Below are 17,915 nucleotides of genomic sequence, written 5' to 3'. Positions count from 1 at the left end.
CGCAGATAGTCCCTAGAGTAAAAATAGAACTTCATCATCAACACATACGATCATAGCTTAAACACCAACCAAAGAAACACCAACCAAAGAAACACCAACCAAAGAAACACCAACCAAAGAAACACCAACCAAAGAAACACCAACCAAAAAAAACCCCTAGGAAGAAACACCCCGGATAAGGACCAAGTTAAAGAAAAGAACGGCAACGACAAGGAAAAAGGGCTCCTAGACAGCAGACACGCAAAGGCCGGTGGATTCACACGCGCTTTGGAAGAAGCTGTCAACAGAAAAAAGCGAGAGATGGACAAACAGGCAGCAACCATCAGACGAGTGACAGAGGCCTTTGACATGGCCGAAGAAAAAGCCACCCCCAAAAAGGACGAGGAAGGATATGAAGTCTTCCACAAAATCTTCTCGACACTGAAGGCCGTACTAGACGGCGCAATCCAGAAGACGCTCGCCGGCAGCGAACTGTCGACTGCCTTCCAGGACAGCGCCTGGGAGCAAACGAACGCAGGACGGACAAAAAACAAACCAAGAGACGCGAAGGCGCCCAGCCAGGCGCCCAAAGAAGGCAAGACTCCGAGAACTACCCCCGAGACAACCGCCCCGGGAAAGCCAGACAACAGAAAAGAGACACGATCCTGGGCCCAGAAGACGGCACTAGCCGGCCAGGAAGGCGAAACCGTAGATGTGCGCTCCAAACAGGTCCCAAAGGCAAGACCCGTCCGGAAAGCACCACAGGCCAACAGGCTGTTGGCCAGACTCTTCCCGGAGTCCAAATGGAAAGAGGCAAACCCTGCGATTGTCAAGACCAAGATCAACAACGACCTCTTCGAAGGCAAAGAGGTGGTGACCCTGGCCAAGATAACCCAGACGGGTTTCGCCATCACTCTGACAGAAGATCAGAGCATCATGGAGGAAGGCACGCTAGAGCTCATCAGGAACTATCTGGATGCCTCGGCCCTGGAAAAAGAGACAGTATGGGAAAAATTCTTGGTGAAAAATGTCCCCAGAAATGTACACGATGTCACGGGAAAAGGCAGCGAAATCCGCAGGACCACGCTGGAAGACGTGAGGGCCGAAGTCCAAAAAGCCTTCGGCGGAGAACTAAAAATTCTCGACTTCAGAGAATACAAGGATGACCCACTGGTGCAGGGCCTCCGAGTGGCGGTCCTGAACCCCGAGAAAATCCCCAAGACGGTGGAACTCTTGGGGAGCGAAAGGGTGGTTAGGAAAATGGAGTACAAGCCCCTCCCCCCGCCTAGATGCACCCGGTGCTGGCGAAAACACAGGACCGAAACATGCAGCTATGCCGCAAGGTGCGCGCTCTGCGGGATGGTAAGTCAAAGAACTGATGCAAGCAAGACCCAACAATACCCACAACAGGCAAGAGAAGATACGCATTCTCTCGGCAAATGTCCGCAAAAAACCCGATGCACAAAAAGCACTCCTCGAGATGGCTGCCCGAAAAAGAGCGGACGTAGTTCTGGTACAGGAACCCGCAGGCAACCAAAGCGGCAGGACGGCCATACACCCACAATACACATTGATGGAGACCCCGCATATCACATATGGAAATGACAACATACAAACCCGAAGGAGATCCCTAGTCTTTGTATACAGACACTCAAAGTACAAGATATACCAAACGGACTTGGCAGAGACCCACCCAGACGTGAGCACGATAGCAGCCGAAGTTGGAGGCTCAACTCTGCAAGTGGTCAACGTATACAACGCTGGAAGAAACAGTGCAAGGAAGAATGAAGCGACTCGCCTGTTGAGAAACCTGCCGCGCAGGTTGAGAAACACAGTGATACTCGGGGATTTCAACCTACACCACCCGGTATGGGACCCAGGAATCAATACGCCGGATCCAGAAGCGGAAGAAATGCTGGAATGGATGGAGTCCAGCAGGTTCATGCTGAAGAATGACAGGCAACAGCCAACACACGATGGAGGCAACGTGATAGACCTAGCCCTAGTGTCTGCAGACTGCTGGGAAAAGGTGACAAACTACCAGTGCGGAGGCGACCTGGAAGTTGGAAGCGACCATAGACCAATGATGCTAGACATACAATCCAGACCGACGGCTAGGCCCAAGACAGAGACAAGGAACCTGGCCGACACAGACCGCAAGAGATTGCAGGAGCTCTGCCAAGAGGCCGCAATATCCATCCACCGAAGGTTAGAATCGAAAGGCCCCAACCCCACGCCACAGGAACTAGACGAAACGGCTGAAGACATCACTTCAGCAATCCAAACCGCCTTCGAACAGGCCACGCCCGCGAGGAAGGTATCCCACTCGGGATACAAATGGTGGAACCAGGAGTGCTGCGACAGGAAAAGACATGTCTGCCGGACAAGAGCCGTTCTCAAATCACTCCAATCCCTGGAGAGGCAAGGAGCGACGAACCTGGGACAAGAAAAGACCTCTGCAGAACACGCACATACACAGGCAAAGGAACAGCTCAGAAAGGCAATCCAAACAGCTGGCAGGGACTTCTACAGAGACCTGATAGGCAAACTCGACACCCCCAAGAAAATATACCAAGCTGCTAAATGGATGGCAAACCCACAAAAGACGGCCACACCAGCACTGAAAGATTCTGACGGACAGAAGAGAACCACACCACTCGAAAAAATCCAAGTTTTGAGGAACCGACATCTCTTGGGCAACAGGCTCCAAGACATACAACGACCACAAACTAGGACGGCAACATACGAGTGGGAGGAGATCTCCCAACAGGAGGCTAGGAAAGCGGTCTTAAAACCCAGGAATACTGCACCCGGCAAAGACGGCATCCAGAACAAAATCCTGGCGTGGTGCTGGCCGGAGATGGGAACCCTCATCACCAAATTCTTCAATATCTGCTTGAAGCAAGGACACCACCCGGCGTGTTTCAAAGAGGCCAGACTAGTAGCGATCCCAAAGGGCGGCAAGAGAGACAAATCAGACCCGTCATCATACAGGCTGATCTCACTCCTCCCCACTCTGGCAAAAGCAATGGAAAGGATAATCGCGAAAAGACTAGCGGCCGAGGCAATGGAAAAAGGCATTCTGCAGAGCAACTACGCATGCGCCCTCCCTAGGAGAGCGGCCTCGGATCTGACACTACTTGTGGCCAGCCAGATACGCAGCAACATGGAAAGGAAAAGATTCACTTCGATACTCACCTTTGATGTCAAAGGCGCCTTCGATGGCATCCTGCCTAATAGGATGGTCACACGCCTCATGGAACAGAGGTGGCCAAGCAACCTCTGCAAATGGGTCCAGTCATTCCTAGACGACAGAACGGCACAAATATCTCTAGATGGAACCACCGAAACACCCGGCCCAACCTCAGGCAGCCTACCCCAAGGCTCACCGATATCCCCGATACTATACATGCTCTTCATGGCGCCATTGTACCGACCATGGCAGAGAAACTTGCGAGGGTATATGGACGACGGACTCTGGATAGCGGACGGCGAAACCCTAAACCAGAACATAAAAGGCCTACGCACAGTCATGGGAATCACCACGCGGTGGTGTGAGGACAACGGCCTAGCACTAGACCACAACAAGACAGGCCTTCTACACCTGACGACAGCGAAATCCACCAGTTACAACCCAGACCTGGAAGTCCCTGGAATCCCGACAATAAAAGCAACCCCCCAGCAAGGCGCGCTAAAATGGCTTGGAGTATACTTCGACAGAAGACTAAACTTCAATGCACAGGCGAACCACGTGAAAAACAAAATGGAAGGACTCACACACAACCTCAACATCCTCAAAGGATGCAAGCACGGCGCCCCAGTCAGCGAAATGGTAATGGCGATAAAGACCTGTCTCATACCTACCATGACGTACGCTGCAGCCACCTGGTGGCAGCCGGAGAAGCACGGCAACATTGGGAAAGCGAAAATGATGGGGAAGCCTCTGCGGAGAGCGCTCCTGGCGGCTCTTCCAGCATACAAGACAACCCACCCCATCATCGCTTCTACACATGGAAGCGGGCATTCCCCCAGCTAACCAGATCCTACACACAGCAGTCTTGCGGGAACTGATAAGGTGGTACACACTGGATGAAGCACACCCGCTCTGCAACCTAGAGGAACACAACTCTTTCAGCAACCTACTGAGGCTTCTACCAAAGCCCCCCCCCAAGGTATGGCACAGTGAGAGACAAGCAACAACCAGCAGACCCACCGCCCCCAGAGGCTTTAGTCACAGGCAAAGACAAGGACGAGGCAGCTCGCGACCACGTCACTTTCAAGGAGACGAGACCACCTCAAGACGTGTGGCTATACACGGACGGCTCACGGCTCCAAAATGGCTGGACGGGAGCTGGATGGGCTATTGAAAGCGAAGGACAAATCATCAGATCTGGCCTAAGGTCCTGCGGGAAATGGGCTGAAGTGGCGGACGCAGAGATCCGGGCAATAGAGAATGGCCTGCGAGACATACCCGACCAGGCACTGAGAAGGGCAAATACTGTATGGATATGCTCGGACAACCAGGCGGCAGTCCAACGAATGAACGTTAGAGCCGAGTCAGTGACATCATCACAACACGTCATAGACCAAGCAAAAATGTACATACAAGGCAAAAAAGCTGCCCTCCCCGGACGCTCCTTCCACTGCATCTGGATACCTGGTCACTCAGGAATTCGCGGAAATGAGACTGCGGACGAGAAGGCAAGAGAGGCAGTTACCGAAGTCACAGACCGCCACATGTCTCTGGCAAGGGCTAAGAGGTGGCTGAGAGAGACGACACACCAGAACTTCCAAGAGTGGTTCTACGACAGGACAGACATAAAGGATCACAACTTTAGGAAACACTTGGAATTCCCTAAGAAAGACAAATTCAAAAGCACCAAGGTGCCTCGGAAAATCTTAGGGACCATATTAGCGGCAGTATCAGGACATGGAGACTTCAAGAAATACCACCAAAGGTTTAAACACCACTCGGCCCTCCTACAATGCCCCGCATGCGGCGAGGACAAGAAGGAAACGCACAGATGGTCGTGCAAGAAAAAGAAGAAACCGTGGACGGAGAACTTCGTCACCAAATTACTGAAGACAACAAAGGGCAGAACTACGCTCGGGAAAAAGCTGATAACAAACACAGGACAATAGGCTGCGGCCTTGAAAGGGCAAGTTGGGTCAAGCTTGCACTGGTAACACTGACTCACATCTACATTTCCTTCCTTTTCTTTTAGGTTTTTGCTTCTCTTTCTTTGCTTTTATCTTTCGCGTTGGAGCTGAGCAGACATGCACAGCAGCAGGGGAGTGTCGCGCACAGGTCCCTATGGGTGCGGCGCCGCCGTTACCCGGGGCCAGAAAGGACACGGGCGGCAGGGGACAGAAAAACAGGAGCCAGAAAACACGGACCTTGAAAGAGCTCCGGACTCCCAAATTGGGGCCGCAAATAGCCGCTAGAGTATAAATAGAATCTCATCATCATCATCATCATAACATACGATCATAGCTTGTAGAAAACACGGGATCCCGTCCGCTCTCCCTTAGTTAAACTACAAAGCGCTGGAATAGTACTACGGTGGGTGACCACGTGGGAATTCCCAGTGTTGTATGTACTTTTGTTATCCTGCTCCCTTTCTTTTTTTTTTAGCTAAAATTGTGCACCTTAGCTAGAAGTTGGGTGACATGACATGGATAGCTTCGCATTCTAGCTCGCCGTAGCTGACTGTCATACCCGCCGACAGTCATCTTTTACTCTACGAATATCCAAAGTCTACGGGCCAGCCACAAAACACAGAAATAACATAGACTGTAGATACTATAATAGCCAAAACTATAGACGAAAAGGCATGAAGCACAAGTAGCAAAAAGAAAACAGCGTAGTAATGAAGATGGTGAAAAAGAAAAGCGGAATGTGTGGATGAACAAAAAAAAAAAGAAAAGAAAACTCCTTGGCCGATAAGGAACAAACGAGAAAGAAAAGAAAAAACAACAAATAGAAACCAAAAGAAATGGTAAGATGATGGTTTCAAGTCATAGTAGCCGATAAGCATATGACAAAAATGGCAGAAACGAGAATAGTGGTACGTATATCGCTAAGCTTTGCGTTATATCGGCACAATAGTGAAAGCGGTAGTGACGGAGAGGTATAGCCATGCTTGTAATACAAGACCTACAGGCCCTTGAGTGTCCGGTAAGACTCGTCAGACTTCACGTCTGTATCGACCGTCGTTGCCTTGCTGATGTCGGACTTGAGACTAGAAGACATCCGGCTGGCAATGCTACTACTCATTGAGTTTGTACGGCTCGAGTCGCTTGGCGGTGAAGGGGCAATGGCCTTGACGGGGGCCTGGCCAGGCTTGCGGACCGTTTGCAGATACGTTGAAGGCAAGTATCCTAGGCGGCCATCGCGGGCGCGACAACGCCACCACTCGCTCGGATTGCCGAAGGGATCAGTCTTGGATAGGACAGCGATGATGTCACCCTTGTGTACCTCCAAGTCAACACCTGACAGGGCTCCGTCGCCGCTGCTCTTGGCGACGAAATCAAACATCACACGGCAGAATTCAAGCTGCGAAGCATCAACGACCTGCTGCTGGTCGGATTGTTGGCTGGAATGCACGAGGGCACCTTGGCCCATGGCGAGCCGCTTCCGCTCATCGCGCTCTGCAACAGCTTTGATCAGTTTGTTCATGAGGTAGGGTAGACCAAACGCAGCCAGAACAAAGAACATGAGAGGCTTTCGACTAGCGCGGGTCGGCCCGGAGCCGCCGGCAGGAGAATTGCGGCCTTCAAAACGAGCGAATGCGGCAGGGGTTAATGATGATGCATCGGCAGGCAGCGGACGGCCAGTTAGCTTAGCAAACATAGTCTTAACCCAGCGCACAATAGCAAACACGCCAAGTAAAGAGCCTAGGGTGTCCCGCAAGTTTCCAAACTGCTCAGCTACAGAAATCATGGCGAAGAAGCTGGAATGTGTAGCCATGTAGGTGCTCTCTAGCATCTGAGCGAACCCGCCAAATGCCCCAACAATGCCCTCGAGCATCTGAAAGGTAGCCTGTGTGCTTTGGCTAAATCTGTTGGCTAGACTGTTGGGGTCGGCGGGATTCATCATCCCCCCCATTCCATTTCCGTACATGCCGCCTGCGCCGTACATTCCGGATCCATAGGTGCCGCCGTAACCTCCGTACATGCCTGTGCCATAGGAGCCCATGCCACCCATTCTGTTGTAGGGCGGTGTGTAGGGCGATTGGTAGCCGGTGCCATATGGACTGTAAGGTGTGGCAGCGCCGACTCCCCCTATTCGGCTATAGGTAGCGGCATTCTGGTTTATTGTGTCGGTAAGAGACGGTGGTCTAGCCGGGAGTTGAGGAAGTTCTGTGGTAGAAGAGTTCGTCGCAGTCGTCGTAGAAGCCATGTGGGACGTTGAGCCTAGATGGGGAGGAGGGCATTAGTATCTGCAACATGGGGAGGTTGTATTGGTGGGAAAATGAGGCCCGCGTGTAGGCGCAAATAAATGCAACTCTGCAGACGCAAAGTGATGAGGCGCTATATTACTCGCTTCTTGGTCAGGAGATGCTGAGCCGACTTACCACCAACAGTCGCGCTTGATCGCTCCCAAGGTTTAGGCGGTGATGCCATAAAGGGGTGAAGGATAGCGGGTTTGTGTGAGATATTGGGACTTCAAAAGGCTGGGGCCCGGCTAGAGCGAGATACGGAGAGTGTGACAGCCGTTGAAGGTGAGATGGACGTATGCCAGGGTCGGGTGGACCACTATTGTAGATGGCGGATAGAGGGACCAGGTTTTGAAGCGAAAATTATACGTGGTACGCCTAGAGTTTCGAGGTGAACGGGATGATTCGCGTGAAGGGAAGAGAGGGTAATTGTCTGTTGACAAAATGCAGACGGATGTCCTTGGCTAGAAATCACGACGCGATCAAGGATTCTGGTGGAAAGGGGAAGAATGACGCAGTTGGCGGAGCAGCTGAGTTGGAGCGAATAATTGAGCTTTTGAAAATACTCGCCAAGTACAAACCGTAGCGTGTAGGAAAAGACGGAGGAAAAATAAATAAATTATGGCAAGAGCAATGAGAAATGCGCGGAAAAAGAAGGACGACGAAAAGAATTAATTGAAGGACAGAAAACGAAGCTAGAAAAAGTCGCGAGATGGTGAGAATAGGGAAGGAAAGGCTAAAATGGGTAGGGAGCTGCGGCCAAAAAGACGGTCATGAAAAAAGGGCCAAAAAGGTCATTTACAATGAAACTTTTCTGGGCCTGCCTCGGCACAAAATAACAAAAAGAACGTCGTTTGAAGCCTAACAAAAGAAACACATAGATAGCCGTGGCGACGGCGGCTCCCCCTTAACAAAAACAGCATTGGCAGCCCCACTTTTGAAGTCCAACTAAGGGTTCTAGCACGTGCCATGGTCTTTGGTCAGTGCACACAGTGTGAAAGTGAAATGCACTGTCGTTCATACCGTCTGATATACAGGTTCTCCATTTTCACATGCTGAGTGCCATTGTGTGAGACGGCTCATCATCATCCTGATGGTGGGGTACTTGAAGGTCTAGTGTTTCTTACGTCTATATATGAGCTGACTAGCTATCCGAAAAGCCCATCAGACCTATTGCATCTACGCACATATTCGACCTTGAGCATCTTGCTTCAGGCAAGGAGATTGCTCAGTCTTGCGCATAACCTTCTATAAAGTCATAATTCTGTGCGAAGCACCCGGGCTCCCCTGCCGTGGCATTCAAAGTCATCTCACAAGCGCAGGTTGTGCCAATGTCGCTGGTCTTCTGCACTTAGTAATCATATCTATGTAAATATATTTTGATGCTTCAAAGTGTGACGGCCGCGCACGGGTAGGCAGGGGACCTTGCCCAGCGTGTTGTAGTATGTAGACAAAGTTAGTAGGGGGTGTCTAGGCGTAGGTGTAACCCTCGACTTCAGTCGTTTTGTCAAAGTGGTGTCAATCGTATGGAATGCTATAAGACACTAGATAAGGTCGGTATTGCCAGGTCTTAGCGCAAAGAAGACTTACTCTTAGCTTAGTGGTATTTTTCTTCGGCAGTGCTAGCAGCATCAGCCAATTCTTTGCGAATAGCAGCCCTTTCTTTTATTCAAGACACCAGGGTCCCGGTAGCCTTCAAGGGGTTATGTGCAAACTAGCAGTCGTAGAAGCTGTAGGCTCCTCGTTGTGCGCATCGGCCTGTGACGGAACTGGCGGGTCAGCATCATGGTTGCAGAAAAGACATAACGTAATTTTCTTACAGCAACAACTACAACGCCTCATGGGGCAAGCTTTCGGGATGACTGCGTAATTCACTGGGATGATGCGTAGCTCAGTCGTCTGTCGATAGTCTTCTTGCTATTACCTTCTCAAGCATTTCTCTAGAGTTGGTAGGAGCGGGATCGGCCGGTAACTCCTTGGGAGTGTCTTGTCTCATAGTGGTTTCGAGGTCGTTGCTGACTTGAAGATCCTTGGGTGACATCCAGCTTATGAGTAGGAGTTGGGGACCGTCCAAAAATCGGCCATGCCAGCTTCCAGGCTGTATTCGGTATGCCGTCTTCTCCGTGTTTCCGGCGTGGAAAACTGCGTCCTTGGCTTCCGCCAAAGTTAGCTTCTCTCAGAGCTGCGCTCTGGGATTAGCTTCCTCTCCTACTTCCGTCTAGCCTTGTGGGAGTCTGGGAGAGCTTCGGCCTTTTCTCGTGGTGTTCTCCTTATATCGCCATCTTGTAACGGGGGAGCCCTCCAGCAGAACTTAGCTTCCTCAGTCTGTTGACCCGGAAGCCTCTGTCATGTTCTCAATAGCCTGCCTCTATACCTCCCATTCTGCCTAGAGCTCTAGGCGCTGCCTTGTCGAGTGGTTTAGTCGTTGCTTTGATTGGGTCAACTTCGAGGTGTTCGGTGTCTTCCCCTGTTAAGGACTCCCTCATACGTGGAGAGTTGTTTTCTCTCGCGCAGGCTTTCATGAGCTTCTCTGTGTCGAGTCTGTTCATGCCGTATCGGGTGGCCCTAGCTATGTCTTCGATTTGGGTGTCGTCGATCGTGGTGCTAAGGGGGTATGGTCGCTGCCGTAGTTGAGTCTTTCTAGGACTCTGTTTATGCATCTAGAGTCCTTGATGCAAACGCCAAGTCGATCACTGACGGGGACTCTCTGTTCTGGAAGTAGATGTCTAACTTGTTGAGCAAGATGACGTCCCCTTCACTCAACGAGTCATAGACTGAGGAGCAATCGCTTGATTCACTTTTTCTAGTGTTCTACGTGTGTGAGTGTAGGCTAAGATCACCACAGAGTATCTTGTCCTTCAATATTTTCTGGGGTCGCTCCAGTGCCACTTCTCGGGAGGCGTCTTTCGGGTTAGCATTGTACATTGGCAATATGTAGACTTTGTCCTGCCAGCTCCACTATGGTACATCTACGCGCTCGCCAATACAGACAGGGACTAGTGCAGCCATTATTGTGCTCTTGACGTACGTCAACACCCTTGACCTCACCTCCTACTTCACTAGTAGAGTCATATGTTTGCTTGCTAGATGTCTGACCGCCCTCATTTCTTCTAGGGGTTTGCCTATATGCGGTTCTTGCGTACACATGACATCCACACTCTGTCCCTCTGCCTCTTCCATCAGAGCCAGATGATTTACCTATTCCCTGTCAGCATTGAACTGCCAAACCACGCATCTTCTCTTGTAGTCCCTTCTGCCCGTTATCATGCGGTGTAGATTTGGGGCTGCTTCTCCTCTCGCGCCCTCTTGCGCGTAGCTTTTCTCAAGCCTTGGGGCACAGATTCTCTCAAGGCAACCTCAGGGTTCATCGACTCCGAGGCTCTTCTCTTATCCCCTATGCTTGAGCAGGCGTTTTTCTTTTCAGAGGTGAGTTTCTGCTGTGCATTTCTGATTATCCGTCTCTCCCCTGGCGTGATTCCCGTTTCGCAGAGGGGCCGGTTCTTGAAGTCTGCTGAGTGAGAGCCGCCGCAAATGGAGCAAACCGACACATATTGGTGCACCACGTCTAGCATTTCGGGCGTTTGCTGCTTTTATGCCCACTCGGAGCATAGTGCCTGCACAGCTGTGCCCTAGAGTATTTCTTTACGCCGTGGTATCTGAAGTCTTGGGCGCACCGGGGGGTCACCTTTTGTTTTTCGGCCATTAGGCGCATTGGGATGAGTCTTGAGCCCATCCGAAGCTGTTTGAGGAGCTTTGTCCTAGTGGCCGGTATTTTGGCCATGAAGGTCTCTTCAGTCATGTAGACTGGGCCTGCCTATGCAGCTTGTGCGAAGCAGTGCCTCGTTCGCTTCAACAGCCTTGCCTCCTCCGTTGACGTGGTGTTCGACTAGGTCGACCAGGTATGTGTCTGTGTTCATGGCCTAGATTACATCAGTAACCCAGCCCAATGTAGTTCTTCATTCAATCGCTCTTTTCTAGCAAGATGGGATGACCTTTCTTGTGCGCTGTCAGCAAAAAATAGCTTCTGGTTTTCTGGACTTTTTTCAGAGCTTTTCCCAGCTCTGTGTCTAGCTTCCATGTCATCAGGAAGCTTTCACAATCGCGCATTTGTTGTCTGCGCTGATTCTGACCAGGACTCTGAGCGCCTGCTGGATTCTGTGCGATTTTCTAGGCTATCTTCGCAAAAGATGAGCCTTCGCCCCGCTGATCTTCTATGCGTCGGCCTCTTTAGCGGCCTGCCTGTTCCGGCTGTGTCTGGCTAGCCTATTAAGTTGCTGATTGTGTTGTAGCTTCAGCCCTCCCTGTAGACATGACCACCATCCACTCCGCAATTCTCTAGAATCCCTTCCCAACAAACTTTGCTGTTCGTCTAGATCCCCCCCTCCTGAGTGCATCACGCCCCTATCTGTATGATGAACCTTGTGGCCACACCCCTGCGCTCCTCGAAGGCTTGTCCTTGTGCCTCAAGGCTCTTGAGTAGGTTGGACAGCTTCCACTCTTGAGATTTAGAGCTTAGGACAGGAGGGCATAGATTTCAAGCATCTTCTATGGCTTTTTAGGGTCTAGCAAGATGGCAAAGAGAACCTCTTATCTGGCACGGCCCGAGGACGTACCTGACGGTTACCTGGTCTTTTTGGGAGATGGCTACTACGTGGAAAAAAGAAGCCGGTCTAAAATGCCCCCGGTTTTCGGCAAGGGGGATGGATAGCCCTCAGCTGAGTACAATGGTCTTGTCCTTCTGCATGCATTGCATGGCTGTTCCAGCACTTCTAGTTTTCCTTTCTTCCTTTCCTTCCCTTTCCTCACCGACAAAACCCCAGGTAAACCCTAAACCCAAAAGAGGGGTACCCTAAACTTCCCCATGAACATTCGTCTCTCTAAAAACCCCGCTCTGTCCCAAAGCCAAGAAGATCATCATCAATACAACAACAGGTCACGGTGCAGTCTGGGAGTCCCCTCCCCCTTAAATGACGAGATTAACCCCAGAGTTGGGTGAATGCGGCCCCGAGGCTCCACGACTTCTTGTCAAAATCCATGACAAAGTTGAAGAAGAAAATGATGAAAAACGCCCATCAGTGTGATAGACGCCGTCCTCCAGCAGCCCAGAAGGGCAGCCACCATGCCCTCGAAGGTACCCCCGGAGGGTTGTAAGAGGGACAGTTGAAATCCAAAAAAACAAAATGAGCACTCACAATGACCTGGTTTTGAACCCATACGAACGGGTGACTATCCCTCGAATCATTTCGTCCTTAGCCGAATAACTCCCCAGAAAAGAGCAGAAGCCGATCACTGAAACGGAACCGAAACTATCTGGCAATTATATGCTCCAAGATCTCCCTCAACTGGGAAAAGTGGTCCAGACAAACGAACAGAAACCTCAAGGGATTCGATCTCCTCTGCCCGTTGAAGGGCCTAGAGGAAGGAGTATTCCAAAAGGCAATGGACTTCGAAAAGTCGCCACGGCAACAGGCTATGGACGAATCGAACGCGATGGGAGTCGTACGGACCGGCCTCAACGAGGAAGACAAGGAGCTGAGCAAAAACGCCGAGACTCCAAAGGCATGTTGGACTCTCCTTGAATGCAGGCACAACAAAAGCAACGCTCATCTTCGCCGACCTCGACAAAGACATGGGAAAACAATGAAAGGTTGGTGATCGAGCACCATCTAGATGGTACAGCTTGAGAACTAAACCTCGAACTACTAAGGGATTTGTGATCTGTCAAAAGACTCGACAACCGACAACTCTCTGGCACCGTTTGCCATTAAGCGTTGGATGACGCAAATGCCAAATCACATCGCAAACGTATTTGAAAAACACATAGGCCAAACTTTAGGCTACTGGAACGCTGTGCTGGAGAAACTCTGTCCAAAGACAATGCAACCCATACACCGACTGAAAACTCCAAAGCTCGCCAAGGGAAAAGACGGGAAGGTCCAAAATGCGTTTGGTGCCATGAATGTGGCCATACAGAAGGAGAATGCCGGACAAAGAAAAAGCAGACTGAAAAGATTATCCAATCCAACACGACGCTTCTAAGCACAACATCATCGTGTACGAAAAGCCCGAGCTACTGGATCGGAGACAGTGGCAGCACAGGCAATCTCACAGGCGATCTAACCGAGAGCCACAGGCCCCGAAAAATGGGTCTACAGGCACCGCAGGTCTCGAAAAATGGGAATAACCTCGAGTCGACAGGAACCGCAGGTCTCGAAAAATGGGACCGACCTCGGGTCTACAGGCACCGCAGGTCTCGAAAAATGGGATCGATGTCGGGTCTACAAGCACCGCAGGTCTCGAAAAATGGGACTAAGCTCGAGTCGACAGGAACCGCAGGTCTCGGAAAATGGGACCGACCTCAGGTCTACAAGCACCGCAGGTCTCGAAAAATGGGATCGATGTCGGGTCTACAGGCACCGCAGGTCTCGAAAAATGGGACCAACCTCGGGTCTACAAGCACCGCAGGTCTCGAAAAATGGGACCGACCTCGGGTCTACAGGCACCGCAGGTCTCGAAAAATGGGACCGACCTCGGGTCTACAGGCACCGCAGGTCTCGAAAAATGGGACCGACCTCGGGTCTACAGGCACCGCAGGTCTCGAAAAATGGGATCGATGTCGGGTCTACAAGCACCGCAGGTCTCGAAAAATGGGACCGACTTCGGGTCTACAGGCACCGCAGGTCTCGAAAAATGGGACCGACCTCGGGTCTACAGGCACCGCAGGTCTCGAAAAATGGGACCAACCTCGGGTCTACAAGCACCGCAGGTCTCGAAAAATGGGAATAACCTCGAGTCGACAGGAACTGCAGGTCTCGAAAAATGGGACCGACCTCGGGTCTACAAGCACCGCAGGTCTCGAAAAATGGGACCGACCTCGGGTCTACAAGCACCGCAGGTCTCGAAAAATGGGACCAACCTCGGGTCTACAGGCACCGCAGGTCTCGAAAAATGGGACCAACCTCGGGTCTACAAGCACCGCAGGTCTCGAAAAATGGGAATAACCTCGAGTCGACAGGAACTGCAGGTCTCGAAAAATGGGACCGACCTCGGGTCTACAAGCACCGCAGGTCTCGAAAAATGGGACCGACCTCGGGTCTACAAGCACCGCAGGTCTCGAAAAATGGGACCAACCTCAGGTCTACAGGCACCGCAGGCCTCGAAAAATGGGACTAACCTCGAGTCGACAGGAACCGCAGGCCCCGAAAAATGGCACCGATGTCGGGTCTGTTGGGGCCTGAGGCAGACTCCGACTGGGGACCAGAACGTTGGGATATTCTAAGATCAATGAGGAGGGGTCCACGAAAAGAATTCGCAGACAAGGAATGAAAATAGCAACAGAAGAAAGAGGTGTATACATCAGCAAAAGTTCAAAACGGACCTTCTTTAATGAATCTGGTGATCTTTACACATTGCCGTTCGCCGGAAATAAGAGAACAATGGAAGCACACATGACGTACTAGGAAGCTCATGAAAAATTTAGTTATGTAGGCGAGCATAGAATGAGAAAAATGCGAAACCAATCAGCAGACAAAGACTGCATCCAGATCAAACTGAAGCCATTGGGATATCAATGCCACTCATGTACAGAAAGGAAGATGACTAAAAGAAATGGCTATGCCCACTCTCTTGCAGCACAGGAACCTCTAGACGTAGAACACATGGATGTATCAGCTAATCGTTCATTGGACTGAACATGGAGAAATACGACAACATCGTAGTAGAAAACGCATAAAAATAGAAATGGGCCATGGCTATTCAGAACGGGGGAGAAATTACGAGCATCCTTGAATGAAAGAGACAAATAGAACTAAAGATGTGTACGACCGTCATAGCCTTTAGAGCGGAGAATGCCCTAGAACTCAAGAAACTGACAAGGGAGGGAAGACGGATCCGAGGCGCAGTTCACGATCCTAACGACCAAATCACGACGATAAACGACACAGCCCGTACGTTGCTCGGAGACTCATCAATGCCCATAAAATCCTAGCCATATGTAGCTATCTATGTAGCCTACATGACGAATTGAGCAAACATCAAAAGCAAAATGTCATCGTTCGATATGTTCTTTAGCATAGCCCCAAACATAGGGCACATCCACAGAGGGGGGGGTACAAATCCATCTTCCACAAAGACTACAGCAAGAACATCGAAGTTGGACAGAGAAACAAGTTATTCTTGAGGCAAGAAACGGATATTGCTGTCAACTGATGAAAATGTTGTTGGAAGATACACATACTGGGATAGAAGCCCGGCACCACCAAGTCCTTGAATTCTTTTCACCACGCACCAGGGGGAACCCCTACTTGAACCAACCAAAACAACACTCGACTGAGGGGGAGAAACATCCCCATTCCTAAACAACTCATGGAAATCGCGGGCTAGGAGAAGGCTGTGGAGGAGGGACCAATGCCAGATTGATAGATTAGAGATACAGCGGAAGAATATGAAAGTTCAAAGGAAATTGAAACAGCACATGAACAAGACAATACTAGACGTAAAACGGAAATGACCGTGGACACCGAAAACTAGGAGAGAGTTACTCTGTTGTTAGAATAAGAACAGGGGCTTGAAATGGCAAGCAATGAAGCTCCTAGAGCGGTTCAAGGCAGAATAAACTAGAAACTACAGAGCCTATACGTCAGAGAGATATTAAAAAGACTATATATTCAGATCCAAGAAGAGGACAACGATTCAAGCCCAATACCATGAAAACGTCGATGGCCGGTATGCCCTGTGGGACGACAAAATGAATCAAGTCTGTGTTACTGGATCAGTACATTTCTACAAAAAGATGCAACCGGAAATCTAAGACAGAAGAAATTACTAGGTCAAGTTGAAAACAACGGGCCTAAGACATGGAGATCTTGAAAGAAAGGTAGGTCCTAGAAAGAAAGGAACCAGCAGAAAGCAACCAAGTAGAAGATGAAGGTTCAAATACCAGTACGTCAGCAAGAAGACCAGGATAAAGGAGAAGAAGAATCAGTAAAGCCCCTTTCTGCGGTAAAGACAACGACAGAGATTGACACGACACAGCTAAATGCAGTTAAAGCAAGACTGAATCTATTGATTGAATCACTGAGCTGGAACGCCCCGAAGAGAACGGTTGCTGATGATTCGGAGATAACAAGGGAACACCCACCAAGGCAAAAGATTAAAGTGGTCGAGGAGAACGCAACTAAGCAGAAGGTCACAGCACTGCCTATCCTGCTCCTTTGTCTGTTAGACTAGCTTCCTGAATATACTCCGTTATCTCGTGATCTCGTCCCTGTCCACTTATCCCGCCTGTCCGTGAAAAGCACCAGAGGTTGCATCCCAGATCTTGACAAATCACTAAAAGAAAGGTGGCGGACTGTGCTGAATATGTGTAGGGCCGTGAATCCATTTATAGAGGTATTTCAGCAAGCTACCCTTTTTGTCTTCGAAATCCTGTTCGTCTATCCGGGGATCTGCCAAGTAAAAGTCGAAAAGGGACGGCTTGTCTTCGAGATATTCATAGTTTTGTTGGCATTCTGTCGCCCCTTTTGCTGCTGCCTTTCACTGCCATGCGTCCACCTAGCCCTTGTCTTTTGATCTTCGTGGACTGCTAAAACGCATGGAAGCAAAAGGATACTTCCAAAAACATTGGAAAGATTGGTGAAACCTTGCTCATGAAGGCGAGGAAAATTACGCTAGGCCCGTAGAGAGTTCGTCATCGGTTTGAAGGACAGTAATAGACCGGAAGCAGTGTGTATTGAGGTTATACGAGGATAATAGAAGAGAGGTGTTAGCAACAAAGTCACGTTGGCGTGACCATTTTCTACAGCAATTTCGTATCTTTTTCAGCAGAGAGTCTTTTCAGAATGGTTTTCCCTATTCACATTGAGATGCTGACATGTCTATTTGCATGACAGCATATGTTACACACACCTTGAGGGCTACAAATCCAGCCTCGGCCGTCCTTATACCGGAGAAATCGATTCCGCGCGTTTTGCATGGCGGATAATGGGCAAGTGAAGCGACAGCAGTATTAGAATAATGTGAAGCAGTATAGTGGCTTTCCTTTCTTTCTTCCATGCTGGTCTTGATCTGCTGCAGCCATCACCTCCCAACGATTCAGCCTGCATCCGTATGTCAGCAGTTTCCACCTGTTCAATTGCTCCCCTACTATTTTCCCTGTACCTAGGAGTCATTCCTATAGAATGCCTCATTTGATAGTCGAGAGCACTAGATCTTAGGCTTTAACAAGAATATCCCGTAAGAATGGATGATGGTGGTGATTTAGGCATCAGAAAAAGGAAGGGGGGAGCCTAGCGTAGAAGGATAATTATCATCTTTGAGTTGTTCTAGCTCTGCTGCAAGACCCTAACCCTATAGACCTTTTTCATCTTCACAGCTATATTCAAGGTAACGTAAGTTACAAGTGAGCGCCTAATCCAAGTGAGTGCCTAATTTTTTTACCACCTACATTGTAGATTCTTTTATAAAAACACAATAAAGCATCTTATCAATTAAAACTAA

The 17,915-nt window shown here is 49.9% G+C and overlaps 3 protein-coding genes across 3 annotated transcripts; 2 read left to right on the top strand and 1 right to left on the bottom strand.

Annotated features, from left to right (window-relative positions):
* Positions 1-348: 348 nt before the first annotated feature.
* HOO65_020551 (RNA-directed DNA polymerase from mobile element jockey) lies at positions 349-5,121 on the top strand (the record flags this gene model as incomplete). Its single annotated transcript, XM_071006271.1, has 3 exons — positions 349-1,322; positions 1,369-3,849; positions 4,140-5,121. The coding sequence occupies 3 exons, from the start codon at positions 349-351 to the stop codon at positions 5,119-5,121; spliced, it is 4,437 nt and encodes a 1,478-aa protein (XP_070861189.1).
* A 1,015-nt stretch (positions 5,122-6,136) lies between these two features.
* Positions 6,137-7,381, bottom strand: HOO65_020550 (Pex13 protein; the record flags this gene model as incomplete). Its single annotated transcript, XM_071000096.1, has 1 exon — positions 6,137-7,381. The coding sequence occupies one exon, from the start codon at positions 7,379-7,381 to the stop codon at positions 6,137-6,139; it is 1,245 nt and encodes a 414-aa protein (XP_070861188.1).
* Positions 7,382-13,561: 6,180 nt separating this feature from the next.
* On the top strand, positions 13,562-14,419 carry HOO65_020549 (uncharacterized protein; the record flags this gene model as incomplete). The annotated part of the gene is made up of 1 exon (XM_071000095.1): positions 13,562-14,419. One exon carries the CDS (start codon positions 13,562-13,564, stop codon positions 14,417-14,419), a length of 858 nt encoding a protein of 285 aa, XP_070861187.1.
* Between the last annotated feature and the right edge of the window lie 3,496 nt (positions 14,420-17,915).

This window comes from Ceratocystis lukuohia (assembly GCF_044167205.1).
Source record: "Ceratocystis lukuohia strain C4212 chromosome Unknown Supercontig2_pilon, whole genome shotgun sequence".
Lineage (NCBI taxonomy): Eukaryota > Fungi > Ascomycota > Sordariomycetes > Microascales > Ceratocystidaceae > Ceratocystis > Ceratocystis lukuohia.
The sequence above is the reverse complement of the archived record's forward strand: the minus strand, read 5'-3'. Positions and strand labels throughout refer to the sequence as shown.